The sequence below is a fragment of the Poeciliopsis prolifica genome, unplaced genomic scaffold, assembly GCF_027474105.1.
Source record: "Poeciliopsis prolifica strain line A6 unplaced genomic scaffold, Auburn_PproV2 SCAFFOLD027, whole genome shotgun sequence".
Lineage (NCBI taxonomy): Eukaryota > Metazoa > Chordata > Actinopteri > Cyprinodontiformes > Poeciliidae > Poeciliopsis > Poeciliopsis prolifica.
Genome location: NW_026562402.1, coordinates 648,133 through 662,562, shown reverse-complemented (window position 1 = coordinate 662,562; position 14,430 = coordinate 648,133). Strand labels below are relative to the sequence as shown.

The 14,430-nt window shown below is 38.5% G+C and overlaps 1 protein-coding gene across 1 annotated transcript; it reads left to right on the top strand.

Moving 5' to 3' along the window:
* The first annotated feature begins 197 nt into the window (after positions 1-197).
* e2f1 (E2F transcription factor 1) lies at positions 198-13,234 on the top strand. The gene is made up of 7 exons (XM_055048624.1): positions 198-1,473; positions 1,734-1,833; positions 5,936-6,155; positions 6,223-6,375; positions 6,821-6,935; positions 7,269-7,557; positions 8,260-13,234. The coding sequence occupies exons 1-7, from the start codon at positions 1,222-1,224 to the stop codon at positions 8,499-8,501; spliced, it is 1,371 nt and encodes a 456-aa protein (XP_054904599.1). The 5' UTR covers positions 198-1,221; the 3' UTR covers positions 8,502-13,234.
* The last annotated feature ends 1,196 nt before the right edge of the window (positions 13,235-14,430 follow it).

Sequence of the window (14,430 nt, the reverse complement as noted above, 5' to 3'; positions counted from 1 at the left end):
TGAAAATGAACGCAAATTCCAATCGAAGAATCTGTGCTCGCGCACATGACAGGCAGCTGTTCGCACCAATCAGAGCCAACCAGGCTCGCGTCGACCAATGGGGTTCGGACTTTCTCTCCACGTGCAGGTTTCGCGGCAAAAAAGATTTCGCGCGAAAACCGACCAACAGCTTGTTTGGATGTCGATCAGCTGGGACAATAACAACAAAACGGCCGAAAACTGGGTCGCGAGGACACTTTTACAGATCGGCCGCGCCCAGTGTGAGCGACCCGAGGACCTCAGCCTGTCGGTTTGATGAATGAACGTAGATTTTGGCTTTTTCATTTCGCGTTATTTTTTGTATGTTTTGTCGGACTGCTTCCTGCGTGCCCCAACAAAACGAGGGGAACGAAGACTATGCGGCTAAAGCTAACATGCTAATTCACCCTATACATCTATACGCAAATTAAATCTTGTACTTTCATCGATACTTACGCCTGGTTTCACAAATATACCGACAGAGATGATTTCGGCGCGTGGCGATGAGTTTTGGTCTGTAGATATTTTATGCTGATAAGCTAACTTCTGTAGGCTGCACTAAAGTTTCTTTAGCTAAATATCTGAGCTCTGGTTTCACTATAAAATTAAATAATGCCGTTGTAAGGTGGTTAATAGCTCGCTTAGCTGCTGCCCGGCTCATTTAGTGAACTTGTGTGAGTCTTTGTTGTCGAGCTATAAGTTAGCTTGTTAGCAGGACATCACAGTGGCCAGGCCGCGGCCGAACTCTGCTGACAGGAGGCTCGAAAACAAAAGATCCGCTCGCTCCTGAGCCAGCTCATTCATAACCAGCGGTCATCACCTCCACCATAACATTTTAAAAATCTTTTTAATAACATTCCTGCCTTTGAGTCTGTAGGCGTGGTGCGGATTATGCGATTAGGCAACGATTCTCAGTTGCCAATTTTTCTGTTTGGCAGAACATCCTGTTTTTCAGTTTCACCTCTAATCTACATTTGATTGATCAAATCAGTATTTCTAATTTAGATTTAAGTGACTAGGTCAACAACTTAAAGAAAAAAGGAGCTTTGCTTTTGAGAAAATGCTCTAACTCTTCTTGGAGCACACACACCTGAAAAGATTGCCTATTTTGCACCATAACATTTAGGGGCCACTACAAATGCCAGTAGGTGTTGGTCCTCTTTCACAGCACGGCATCGCAGCGCACCCAGAGTCCAGTCCACCATGTCAGAAACTCTGATAACAGGGCAAACGTCGGAGGATCTGCTGGCAGATTTTGAGACGCTGCTGAACTCTGGGACCATAGACCTGGGTGAGGAGCATCAGATAGTGATCATCACCAGCCCCAGCAACGAGGGGCTCCACCCGGCCGTCGCCCCGACCAGCACAGGGGAGATCCTGCTCTTCGCCACGCCACAAGGCCCCGCCGACGGAGGGGTCCAGGACAAGAGGCGGCCGGTTCTCGGGAGACCTCCGGTGAGAAGAATGAGGGATGGGAAGTTGAGGGGAGGGCGGGGTGAGACAGAGCGAAAGAGCAACAAGGGAAGTGGTTAAACGAGGGCTTTCAGATGTTCTGCAGTGCAGCAGAGCTCGTCCTAAACCTCAGCATCTGTTGCTTGAATGCATTTTGTTTTGCACATGTGCATTCTCCCATGATGCAACACCTCTAAATAATCTAATACAGTGTAATAAACCTCCATTGTAACATGTTCTCTCCTCCACCTGCCTGTGGTCAGGTAAAGAGGAAGTTGGACCTGGACAGCGACCATCAGTATGTCAGCACCACGCGACCAGCCACAGGCCAAGTGCCGCCCTCCACACCTGCTCCTCCTAGAGGTAGACGCATTTAAAAAAAATGGTTCAGTAGTTAAAGGTACCAATGGTGGCTTTTCTCTGCATTCAGATCACATTCAGTGACATGCAAGTTTTCACACCATTCACCTTCAAACTTCTACTCACAGTGCAACCATAAACTATGACACATTGTATCAAGGTTTTATATGATTAACATAAAAATATGATATGGGGAATAAAAATGTGTTGACCTCCCTTTACTCAAAAACAGAACACAAGCATTTGCTTTCTAATTAGTAAGTTATGCCTAATTGTGTGCAATTTATTTGATCTTTGTTCATTGAGATGCAAGATCTCATTTACAAGAAATAAATGCTTTTATGAAATAAACAAAATTACAAACACAATGCAAGTAGTTAACAACTATGTCTCAGTTAAAAAAACTAGCACAAATTTAAAAAAAAGTTTTCTCTTTTTGTATTAGAACAGAACAGAGTTAGAAAATGCTTTAGTACAACTTCAGACTGCACTAACGAAATGCTGAAAGTATAAATTTGTCTGTTTTGTGAAGGCCTCAGAGGTTTGTTTAGAAAACAAATAGCATCACCAACACAAGAAATAGGCTTTAAGTGATGACAGACTTTTGCTGGGGAGAGATCAATAAATTTCACAGAGATTAATAAACTTTAAATTCTAACAAACATCCTGGAACTGGAAGAAATTTTAAATATCTAAAATAAATAAAACAGAAACAATAAATAAAATGGACTTTAAAGTTTCTGTAAACAAAATTGTCCTTCAAAAAAGGAATAATTGAGACCAAAGTACCAGACTGAAGACTTTTAGTAGAAAAGACTTTTTGGTAGAAAGAGAGAAAAGAGAAAAACAATAAATCATGTAAATGGAAATTACTGAACTCAGATTACTTTATTCTGTGATTCATTGATTTATTGTGACAGGCCTAATAAAAACACTAAACCACTGTTCAGTGTGTCATCCTAACATGGAAATATGCAGTAAGGCAACCCTGTCAGGACATGACTGCTGTCCGGATGTGAGAGTCTGCCGACAGGAATGCAGTTTAGTGAAGCTATCCACAAATCTGACTGTTAAAAACGGGCAGGAAAGAAAGTCCTAAGAAATCCTTTTTGTAAATTGCCACAAGACAGGTAGGGAAGATGACAAACATATAATAGGAACTTTTTTAATGTTATGCATGGTAATGAAAGAACACTGCACACATGGTGAATCACTGTGGTGGCTGCATCATGTACTTTTCTACCATGGAAACAGGAAGCTGGTCAGAGTGGATGAAGGAACGTCAATTCCGTTGAAATAATGTTATTTCTCCCCTAGGGCCAATTTTAAGTTCTGAGTCGTACAGTTAGACTGAAAAGTCATAACAGGCAACAAAATTCCTAAAATTCACACATGCTAATATATATAAGCAGACAGGAAAAAGTGTATTGTGATTTGTGACTGTGTACAGTGTGAAGTAATTCTGTAGCCAGTCAGATTAAAGCTTATTTATATGATAGAATGGTCTAGTCAAAGCCCAGATCGACATGACTGAAAACAAAAGAGGCAAAATTAAGTTAATTTGGAAATGGGATTTAAAGAAATGGTTTAAACATTTTCAGTACTTTGATCATTGTTGGGTTGGGTTATAACAAATAATAAACTTGATGTTATATGAAATTTGACACTCATGAAAGGGAAAAAAAACATAAATGGACTTAATGAGTAACACAGAATTAAATAAAGAAATCAATCTCAGAAATCAATCTCAGCCCAGTATGATCAGAACATCACTTAGTGAAAGATCACTCAAATATAACCTAAACCGAGACAGCCTGGATCAAGAGTGAAGCCTTACCTGCAAATAAAACAGTAGTTATCGTTTTTCCACTTTGTTGATGTTTTCTTGATTGTAGTGCATGCAGATGACCGATACACAGCAAATCACCTGGAACAAGCTGTAAATTGTCTTTATAAATTGAAGTACTTTTTTTTGTTTTTTAGAAAATCTAAGCTTTTACAAAAGCTTAGATTTTGTAAAAGCTTAGATTTTGTAAAAGCTTAGATTTAGATCTAAAGTCGTAATCGTATGATTACGACTTTAGATCTAAGTCATGATCATATCGTCCACTTAACCATAAAATACACTAGTTGATGTTGGAGGATGATGATGAAGCATGTTTTTTAATGACTTACCACATGAACAAACTTATATATGTGATTTTTTTCTTATTTAAAGGAAACGGCGTAATTGGAAAATTACTCTCTTTTTTACATTAGCAGAATACTAACATAAAAAAAAACATTAGTAAAATAGCTGTGTTTACTAGCAGAATACACAGATATTGTCAATGGCTCTTTGGGTGTCTTTCAACAACGGCTCTCGTGGTTCCATTTGGAACAACAGCTACCTGAACCCTGGCTTAGACATGGACATAGTAAACAAAAACTTATTTAAGCACAAATGTACAAGCGTGGACCTAAGAGGAGAAGCGAGCAGCACAGACGCTGGTGTGGCAGTTGCTACAGCACAGGGAATGAGAGAAGGAGTCGCAGAATGTACAAGACAAGACAAAAAACATTTTCTTTTTTTAGACCTTTCAGTAGACCCTCTACAGAAAGGTCTACTGACTTTTCAGTAAACCTTTTTTAGTTAAACTATTTGCAGTTTTAAGGTAATTTGTTTATTTCTAATTGACCATTTCCTTCATGCCAAACAGGATGAGTCTACAATCCCTTAGTCAGAAGTAATGAGGCGCTCTTCCTCTGTTTCCTCAGTTTTGCAATGTTGGCCTATAAGGCTAGATCTCAGTACTATCCTGACCTTTACTCTTGCACCATGTCAGGAGTGGAAAACAGTTGTGCTGATCAGATTGTCTGGTTTTGTGTTAAAGCTACAGTGAAGCAACATTGTTCCTCCACAACGCAGCCAAAGAGAAACCTAAAGGCTGACATAGAAAGAAGTTCCTGTTGTTTTATCTTGTTTCACTTTCTCCCAGCTGCCTGCATTTCACTTCCTGTCTCTGCTGGAGAAGAATATCCAAACATCGTCAAGCTACTTCTTCCATTTGTCTTGTCCCCTGAAGAGATTCATTCATTCATTCATTCATTCATTCATTCATTCATTCATTCATTCATTCATTCATTCATTCATTCATTCATTCATCTTTGTTTTTGCAGTTGTGCGATACTGTTTCCATTCTTGGATGATGGCCTGAGCAGTGCTCCTTCAGATATCTGCTTTAAGTCCTCCGCTCTTTCTTAGGCTGCTCCAAAAACAGAAAGTTGAGTATAGTACAGGGAATTCTGGGTAAATACAATCAAAACAAACACATCAGTCTTTAGCCAAAGACAAAAAAGAAATCCGACAACAGATAAAATTTGACGTCACTCCATTCTTTTTTCTTTTTGTAATAAATGAAGTTGTTTTCAGTTTCTTCTTTGGAGGTTTTTATGTCGTTTCCATCAGTGATTCTGGTACAGCGCTCCCACAGGGCAGAGGAGGAACAGGTTTTCAAACACTTTGGCTTATTTACAATGTAATAATTTTAGTTCCAAATCAAACCGATTTTTCTGGTCTATCAGCTGTCTTAGTCTTTGTCTCGCTGTTTAATCACTAATGTTTGCTCCGAGGCCTTCACAGAACAACTAGATTTAAACTGAGATGAAATGACTCATGGATAGGATGTTATCGGTAATTACATGACTTCTGTTGGCATTTTATTAGCGGTGTCAGGACAATGGAGGCAAATTTTTCTTCCTTCCACAAAGGAAATAATAACAGGCGAATGTTTGAACCGATGAAATGGGGTGGAATACTTTGGAAGAGGATTTTGCAAAAAGTTGAACTTGAGAGCGGGAGCCCTAAAATGGAGGTTCTATTATCTGTTAATCCTGAACATCCTCTTCATGAGACTTCCCTCTTCTAAGAAACGTCAGAGGCTTCTTTAAATTCGCTATAACACAGACTGCTATAGGACATCCTTCCTGCCCACATCACTATCAGAATCTTAAATTAATATCAGTTCCTGCAAAGTTTAATTTCCCTTTGGGAGTTTTTTTGGATGAATTTGAATTCTACAGAAAATGTAAACCCAGACGTTCTTTTTTTTCTTTTTCTGCAAAGTTCCTCGAAGCTCAACAGAGAAGTCCCGATACGACACGTCCTTAAACCTGACCACCAAGCGCTTCCTGAACCTGCTGTCGCAGTCGGCCGACGGCGTTGTGGACCTGAACTGGGCCTCCCAGGTTTTGGATGTCCAGAAGAGACGCATTTATGACATCACTAATGTCCTGGAGGGAATTCAGCTCATCTCCAAGAAATCCAAGAACAACATCCAGTGGCTGTGAGTGTGAGAGCAAATCAGACTGCTGGGGTAACTTCTGAATTTTAACCCAACTGTTGCTCTGCAGCGGCAACCGCATCGATGCCAGCCTTGTGTGCCGGCACAAGGAGCTGCAGAGGGAGGTGTGTGACCTGACTGAGGCCGAGGAGCAGCTGGACGAACTCATCTCTAAATGCACCCTGCAGCTGCGGCTGCTCACCGAGGAACCACAGAACAAGAAATATCCTTTTACTGCTTCTTGTGAATCCTGTCAGAGTGACCAAGTTTGATTCATCAGTTGGTTGGACGGTTGTACACCTGCAGAAATATTCATACTTAGGCCTGTCACAACAACACATTTAGCTGGACAATAGATAGTTCCAGAAATTATTGAGATGAATAATAATGTTGTTTTGAGACGATTTTCAACTAACTACGATAAAGCTGTCTTTAGATGCATGCATAATGATAAACAGTAATGTATTTCTTTTTTCTTTTGAAATAATCTGTATGGTTTGCTTATACAGTTCATGTTAACTTGAAAAATTTCTTTTTTTTTTGCACGACCATGTGGTGCTAAATATAAAGCTTTAGTCATTTTAGACTGCAACAATCAGAAAACAAGATTGTCAAGTATCTCAACCTGCAAACTGAAGGGTTAGCTCTTTAACTGATGCGTCCAGCAGGCTGGGCTACGTTCGTTGTCAGGACCTGCGGCAGTCATTCGACTCCCCAGACCAGCTGGTCATGGTGGTCAGAGCTCCTCCAGAGACCCAGATGCAAGTCACAGAGCCCACCGAGGTGAGGGCAGAGGAAACCCGCCTCAGGAGCTGCGATTCCATTTACCCTATAATTCAACAGTTTCACATTTTGAACATAAATGTGCTTAATGGAAAAACACCAATTAAAAAAAATTTACTGTTTGTCGATCAAAGTTAACAAGTGGTGTGAACAAACTTCATGTGTGAATTGTAATTTTGTTTCTTATTTAGTAGAAACATAGCAATTGCAAAATTTTCTTTTTTTCAACATTAGTGGAATATTGACCAAATCTGGACTTGTTTGTAATGGAGCTGAAGTGCATCAGTTCCTCCTGACTGAGCGGCAGTCCTTCATGTCGTCCGTCTCTCCTAGGGCTACCATGTGTCGCTCAGGAGCACGCAGGGTCCCATAGACGTCTTCCTCTGTCCAGAGGACAGCTCAGGCGTGTGCAGCCCCGTGACGGGAGGCAGCCCGTCTCAAAGCACCTCCGATCCCTCCCACAAACAACCCCCCACAGGATCCGTCGAGCCGGCACCACCGCCGGCCCCAACTGGAGCAGCGGCGCTGGACGTGGGCATGTCTTCTCCAGCGTCCACCTCATCCACGGTCACGGCGGCCTCCCAGCAGGAGGCTACGCCGCTGGTGCTCGGTGGGGACGCAGGTGAGAGTTCACACTAAGGTGTTTCTCACACACAATAAGATAAAGACCGACAGCAAACTCAACATGGCTGAACTCAGCCATGTTGAGTGACATAAGAGTGATGAGAACCAAAACCACAAGTACCTTATCTTCTATAAGGAAGATATGGCACTTCCATGAGGAAGTACCATATAGTAATTGTAAATAACATTAATAAAGTCACTGTTTGTTTTGCTGTTTTTCTTTTTTGTCACATTTTTTGACTTGTGAGATTTATACTGTTGAGACACTTATTGTCAGGAAAATACAGTAGTAAAGAGAAGGATGGAAAAATTCAACTGAGCTTTATAATAATCCAGAAAATATTTGAAACTGACATAAAGCCAAACCAAAAGTGGAATAAAGCAAAACTACAGAATCTATCTGGACAGACTGAAAAGTACCCAATTGGATTTATTCATTTTCTTCACTTTGGATACCAATTCTAGAAATATGTTTTATTAGACAACAATGAGATGCAACAATGTTACTGAATGTGCTTACATCGCAGGTTTGACAGGAATTTTTTTTTTCTTTTGACATGGTTAGTTATCTCAGAAATTGATCAATCACTCAGCAGGAAATACCAGTTTCACCACAGTGCTTTAACATAACTCTAACGTCTTTAGTGGTTGGCTGCGTTCATTGTCTTTTTTTTTTTTTACCTCTCGCTTTCGTCAACAGAGTCTCTCCTGGGGGGAGACCTGTTCTCCAGCCTGGGGGACATCGGCCACTTCGACCTGTTGCCTCTCTCGTCGTCGGACCTCCTGAACGGAGAAGGCCTTCCTCTCCCGTTGGACAGTTTTATCAACCTGTCCCCTCCCTACAGACACGACTATCACTTTGGACTGGAGGACCATGAAGGAATCAGCGAACTGTTTGACTGTGACTTTGACGACTTGTCGCACGTTTTGGGCGACGGGTAGATGGAGAAAAACGCGACTTAAATTGTTCCCAATTTAGGACTTTACCTTTCTGCTGAAGGAGAGCTGTGAACTAACATTTCACAGTCCAATCTTAGTTTTCCTTCCCTTTGGGCTCTGGGAAATTGCCTAGTTATGAAATCTCAAATTTGCCCTTAATTGTATATACCAATGTGAGCAAATCTCTCTGGCTATTTTTTTAAATTTTGACCAGGATTTCAGCTTTAGTATGGCTATTTAAATTATTTATATAAGTTTATTTTGATATTTTGTACCACATTGTTGGTTTAGGGTGTATTATCCAAGTAGACATTGGGCAGAGGGAGATTGGCGTTTCAATTTGCAGCAACATGACGTCTAGGATTTTGTTCTCTTAACACTGATTCCAGATGTTTGATATTGCCTCAAAGGTCTTCAGGTTGAGGAGTTTTGACTGTCAAGGGAAGATTGATGGCCTGCTATTAAAAAGCATCCCAGAGGTTTTCAGAATGAGAATCAGCAGGAAAGCACAAGGTAATCACAAGATTCTCCAAACACTGGAATCCTGCTAAACCAGATCATGTCATATCTATGATGAGATGTTTTCAAAGAAATTTTCATTCATTCTTCCTGAAGTTTTCTTCTCTGATTACATTGCAAGAATAATCTTTCTTAGAATTTATCAGTTTTGAAAACGTCTCTAGAGGAGAAACGGTGTCGAGGTGTGGGGAAACCAAGGGGTGACCGATGAGGAGGAATTTCTTAGCATCCTGGTAAAAAGAGGTTCAAAAAGACCCAATATAAATTCATCCTTTATTCTTGTGGCATAATCTCAAAACTGAAAAGTTTAGGAAAACAAGATCTTTATTTTGTTAAGAAATAATTGCATTCTAGTCAAGAAGTCTGAATTTCAACATGGTGACATCCATCCACTGCATTAGCTCTGACAAACATTTTAAGCTTTATTTTCCTTGAGTACCACTTTAAATTTCTTCATTGCATCATTCCAGGCTCTATATGTGTCATTGATTAAGATGCATTCTTCCACCTGTGTTCTGTAAACATGCTTCCATCACATCTCACTACTGTAGATGTTAGGAGTGGCCATATTGAAATGCAAAGTCCACCTTACAAGCTGTAACTCGGGGCAGTCGGAGTTACTAAGTTTCCTCAGTGGGAAATCCAGTTTCAGAGGGTAATCAGTTGGTTTTTCTGACTGGGAAGACATCATTTTCCATTTTTGAGTGCATCTATCATGCAACATTAGTCCACGGGTTTTCTAACAGATTGAGGTCTGGCCATTGAATATGCTTATATTGTGTCTGGTGAACCATTCCCATGTTGATTGGACCTGATGTTTGGAGTTATTATTATATTCTGACTGATTTTCAGTTCACTGTGAGTCCATCAGATCTTTTTTTTTATTCTTAACACTTGTTTTATACTCCACGTCCATATTGTCAGGGCCACAGCATCTCAGACTCTACTAGACTTCTCTTTCTTATGGAAAGGCTTCATCTCTTGCACCTTTGAGATGATATGCTGGTGTAGGTTCCCGGTCATCATTGACATGGCAGAAGGCTACTGGTCTTCTTCTGCTGTTTCACCTCTCCTCCATAAAGCTTCATTCAAAAAGCTTCTGAACATTGTTGGAAGTAGCTGTCGCCTCCCTCAACAATATTGTTGTTAAGGTCGTAAATATGGCAATTAGGACACGAATCACTAGCTACGTTTCCATTTAACATATTGTACAATTTGACATCTAGAAAATAAATGTGCAATTTCCAATCTTGAAAAAGCTTGTTTTTTGATCAAATGTTTTGGTGCTAGGATGGTGCAAAGGGTTTTGACCGTATAAAATTGGTTTAATTTGCAGAACTGCAACAGAAACACTATTTTGGCCTCATATGATCCACGAGCGGATGCTGCCACTGGTGCAAACTATGAAGAAGAAGGAAGCAGTTGGAGGATAATGGCACATGAATTATTCACGAGTGATTTTGAATTCCATTTCTTATTTAATAAAAACACTACAATTGCAAAATTGTGGGTTTTTTTAGACATCAGCACAATACCAACAAAGTTTTACTCACTTTAAAATGGATATGCAACTACTGGTGCTTCCCCTCTAAATGTTTGGATTGTTGTTGCTTTTTAGATGATGATCTCATTTTATGATTTCTAAATGGTTGTTATGCCTTGTGATCAACTGTTTACCAACCCACTGATATTATTCTTGTGTTGCAACAAACCACAATGAACTGTAAGCAGTAGAATGCTATCCTGGTGTCAGTGTTGATGTTTTGTGTCAGGTCAAAAATGAAGACGGCTGAATGATGAAGATCGTTGATCATCAGATAATGATATGCTGAGGATGGTGTTCAGCACCTTTTCTTGCATTTAAAGCACTGTGTGCATTAAAACTGTATGTTTGAAGCAAGAGAGGAGAAACCCCCGTAGAGATGTGACGCATACCGATCAGGTGAACCCTGAAAAGTAACACTGCCTCTTTGGTTCTGTAATCCCAGCGGCATGCTGTTAAACCACAACACAGGATTGTTTGTGATCTCTTCAGGTCGACTGAATGAAATGATAACGGGTTGCTCAGGGTCGCTCGTTTATTGAACTATGATCTGAAATGGTTTTCAGTCTCATCAGACCAATCCAAACATTTTCAGATTAAATTCAAGAAGAATTTTAGCAAACTTCATATATCTTGTCACGGAAGGACATTTTCCCCAAACATAAATGGCATATAATTGTTGTTATGGCGACTTGGTGACTCCGAGGTGACACATTTTGCAACTGTTGTCTGAACAGTGAGCTTTGGAGATATTTCTGCCCTTTTGGACCGTCCTTCTCACTATTGGACATACTAGTGTCAAAACATAATGGGAATGTGTGAATTGAAAACAATAGATTATGTTGAAACAACTACTTTTCTCTCTACATAATAAATTCTCTAAACGGCAGGGATTTTAATTTTAGATGAGATTATGCCGCTGCAATAAAAGATTTAAGTAAGGTTTTTTTTGTTTGTTTGTTTTTACCAGCGATGCCAAGAAGTTTGTTTCCATGGTGTGCTTCAAGAAGGGTTTTGTGTGTTTTATTTTCATTTACATGTCTAGCAGAAGATCTTAGACGTTCACCTGCTGGAAGACATGGAGCTTTAGTGTAAATCTCAAAGTTTACACAGTGGGCTGTGTATCACTCTGCGTTGCTGCTGGCGTTAGGAAAGATTAGGTGGAAGTTTCAGATTTGGGGAAAAAGGAAAGCAGAAACGAGGACGTCTTGTTGTTTTTCAGTAAATGCACTTCAGATCGGCTCAGTATTGATCATGCCTTAAATCAGTTAACTATCAGGTAGAAGGGAGTCAGTCGTCTTCATCTTGACTGAAACTCTTCATTCATGTTTCCCGCTTCAATTGCATCAAATTGCATCTTCATATTTGATTACAAAGCTTGGAGAAACTGTCCGCTTTCAGTTTAGATCAGCAATAAGGCATTTTCTCGATATATCAGTTGTTTCTCATGCAAAGTTGTACATGTAAAATCTTTGTCTTAAGTTATGTAAGCTAACCATTTTATTTTAATTGTTTTGCTTTGTAAGCATTGGTCTTTGATGTGTGTGAGTGTTTGTGTTCATATTTATTTTTTGTTCTGGAAAAGGGTTTAGGAGGCATAAAGGTACAGGTAAATTTCATTCTGTCTAGAGAGTAGAGACTTTATTTCAAATATCCCCCCAATTGTGATATTTTTGTAAATCTCTACCTTATTTTGTGCATATTTATAACTGAATGTTTTTCCCCGTCCTATTTAAATGACATACTGCATTTTCTCCACATTTTCCCATCGCCTCTGAGTGTCATGGGATTGGTTAATGACTCCTAAACAAGGTACAAATAACTTCAGAAAGATGGAAAGTTTTGTTTATTGATAAACATTTATTACTTTAAGCTTGAATTGTAAAATTGGTTTGAAACAAAAATATTTGTCACAAGTAGAATTTCTAATCTGAAATTAGCCATTTTTTTCAGTTTCATGCTTCAAACTTCTTTTAAAGTGTAAAATCTTTATAACTAATATTGTATTTTATCTTAAAATACAGTCTATAACATGTAACTATTGGGAATTTGTTTGTTCGGCCTTAAACTCTGAGCGGCAGATGACCTGTAGAGTTGGCAACGCCGTCCCTCCGTGTGATTTGTGTGTTTTTCTCTGCAGGACGAAGGCAGTGCCTTGTTGAGGTAAAGTGGTGATTGTTGAGCGTTTGTGTTGTGGTGAAAGAATGTGTGGTGTGCAGGTGGTGTTCGATAAAGTTTGCACCTTTTAAACTTTTTAAAATTTCAATTGTGTTGCAGTTGTAGAAATCAGAGGCTTGCATTATGTGAGAACGATTATAAATGGCTTTTTAAAAAAATACTGGGACAGGGATGTGACAGGTTATTCGGGAAAAGGACATTCAATCCAATTTTTATAACACTATGCTAAAATTAGATTTTTTATTTTCTGACAAAGTCAATTTGGGATACAAATGAGGACAAAAGAACTAGTATTATTTCAGTCTATGCTAATAAATATTGCTGTTTGCTATGTTATGGGAACCATACTCATGCAACGGCGTACTCATTGCTGCGTTTGTGTGTGTGTGTGTGTGTGTGTGTTTCCAGAGTTACAGATTTGTTTCAGTGCCCTTTTGTATCAAATTCTCCATGTCAATGTTTTTGACACAAATAAAAGTTGACTATTTTGATCTGATCTGTTTGCATCATCTCTTATGTGCTTTACACAGTTCTGCTCGGTTTGCATTCATTAGCAGATGGAAATATTGTAATAAAACAAACTTTATTTTCAAAATGGAAATTCCTTAGAAGTTATAAATCATTGTAAATTCAGGAGCAATTTTGTTATACTGAGAAAATGAGAAACGCAAAACTTGTTAACTTTCTGGTTATTACAAAGTAAATTTTTCATCTTGTTATAATGAAATCTAAAATATGTTAAAAGGCATAAAGTTACTCACTATGACTCCTTTTTTCTCCCAGTTTCTTCTAGACGACTTCTCAAAATCCCAAGCAGTGTTACTGTTTTTCTGTTACTTTCTTATATAAAACAATATAATACGTTTTAATGTGATATAAATTTTGTTCTATCAAGAATTTTAAAAAATCCGTCAAAACCAGTTTTTTTTTTTTTGTTTCATAAACTAGATCACATTCAGTAAGATTTTTCAGTGATTTGTGCTTCTCTGTCATTTTTCTTAGTTTTTATTTGTATTAATTTATGTTTTATACTGGAAAATGTTGTAAGCCATTTGTAACATGAAATTTGTTTCCAGCTCTAAATGATTATAAACCGCCAAAAGTATTAAAAGGCAGTGATTAAAACTTGAAATTTTACGATTAAAGATATTTCATGATTAAAGGACCCCAAATTCACAGGTTTGGGGTCCAGCTGTGAATTTTGATTGATCTGACAATTAACTTTTTGTGTAATCAATAATTGGGATTTTATGACAGAGGATTAGCATTATACTGAGAAAAATAACATGATCAAATTACATAAATAAACTTATATGAGCATATAGTTGAAATAATGAGAATAGTGAATAATGTGACAGTCAATGTGACAGTCAATATTTGCAGAATAAAGTAGTAGTATTATAAATATTCTCATAATACTACAACTTTATTCTCTTATTTTGTACTTTATTTTAGTATAATTTTCCTTGACTTTATTCTAACATGACATTTTCTTGTAATATAACATTTTTGTTTTATAATACTATGATTTTATTCCAGTAATTTAATATATTTTATTTTCTTAGCGTGGGTAATGCAGTAAATGAAGGTTAAATCTTTAGCATTAATGTTTTTAGGAAACAAAAACAAAAATAAGCCAATAGTCTGCATGAAAGATTAATATAGATCATAAATGTACATTGACTGTCACAC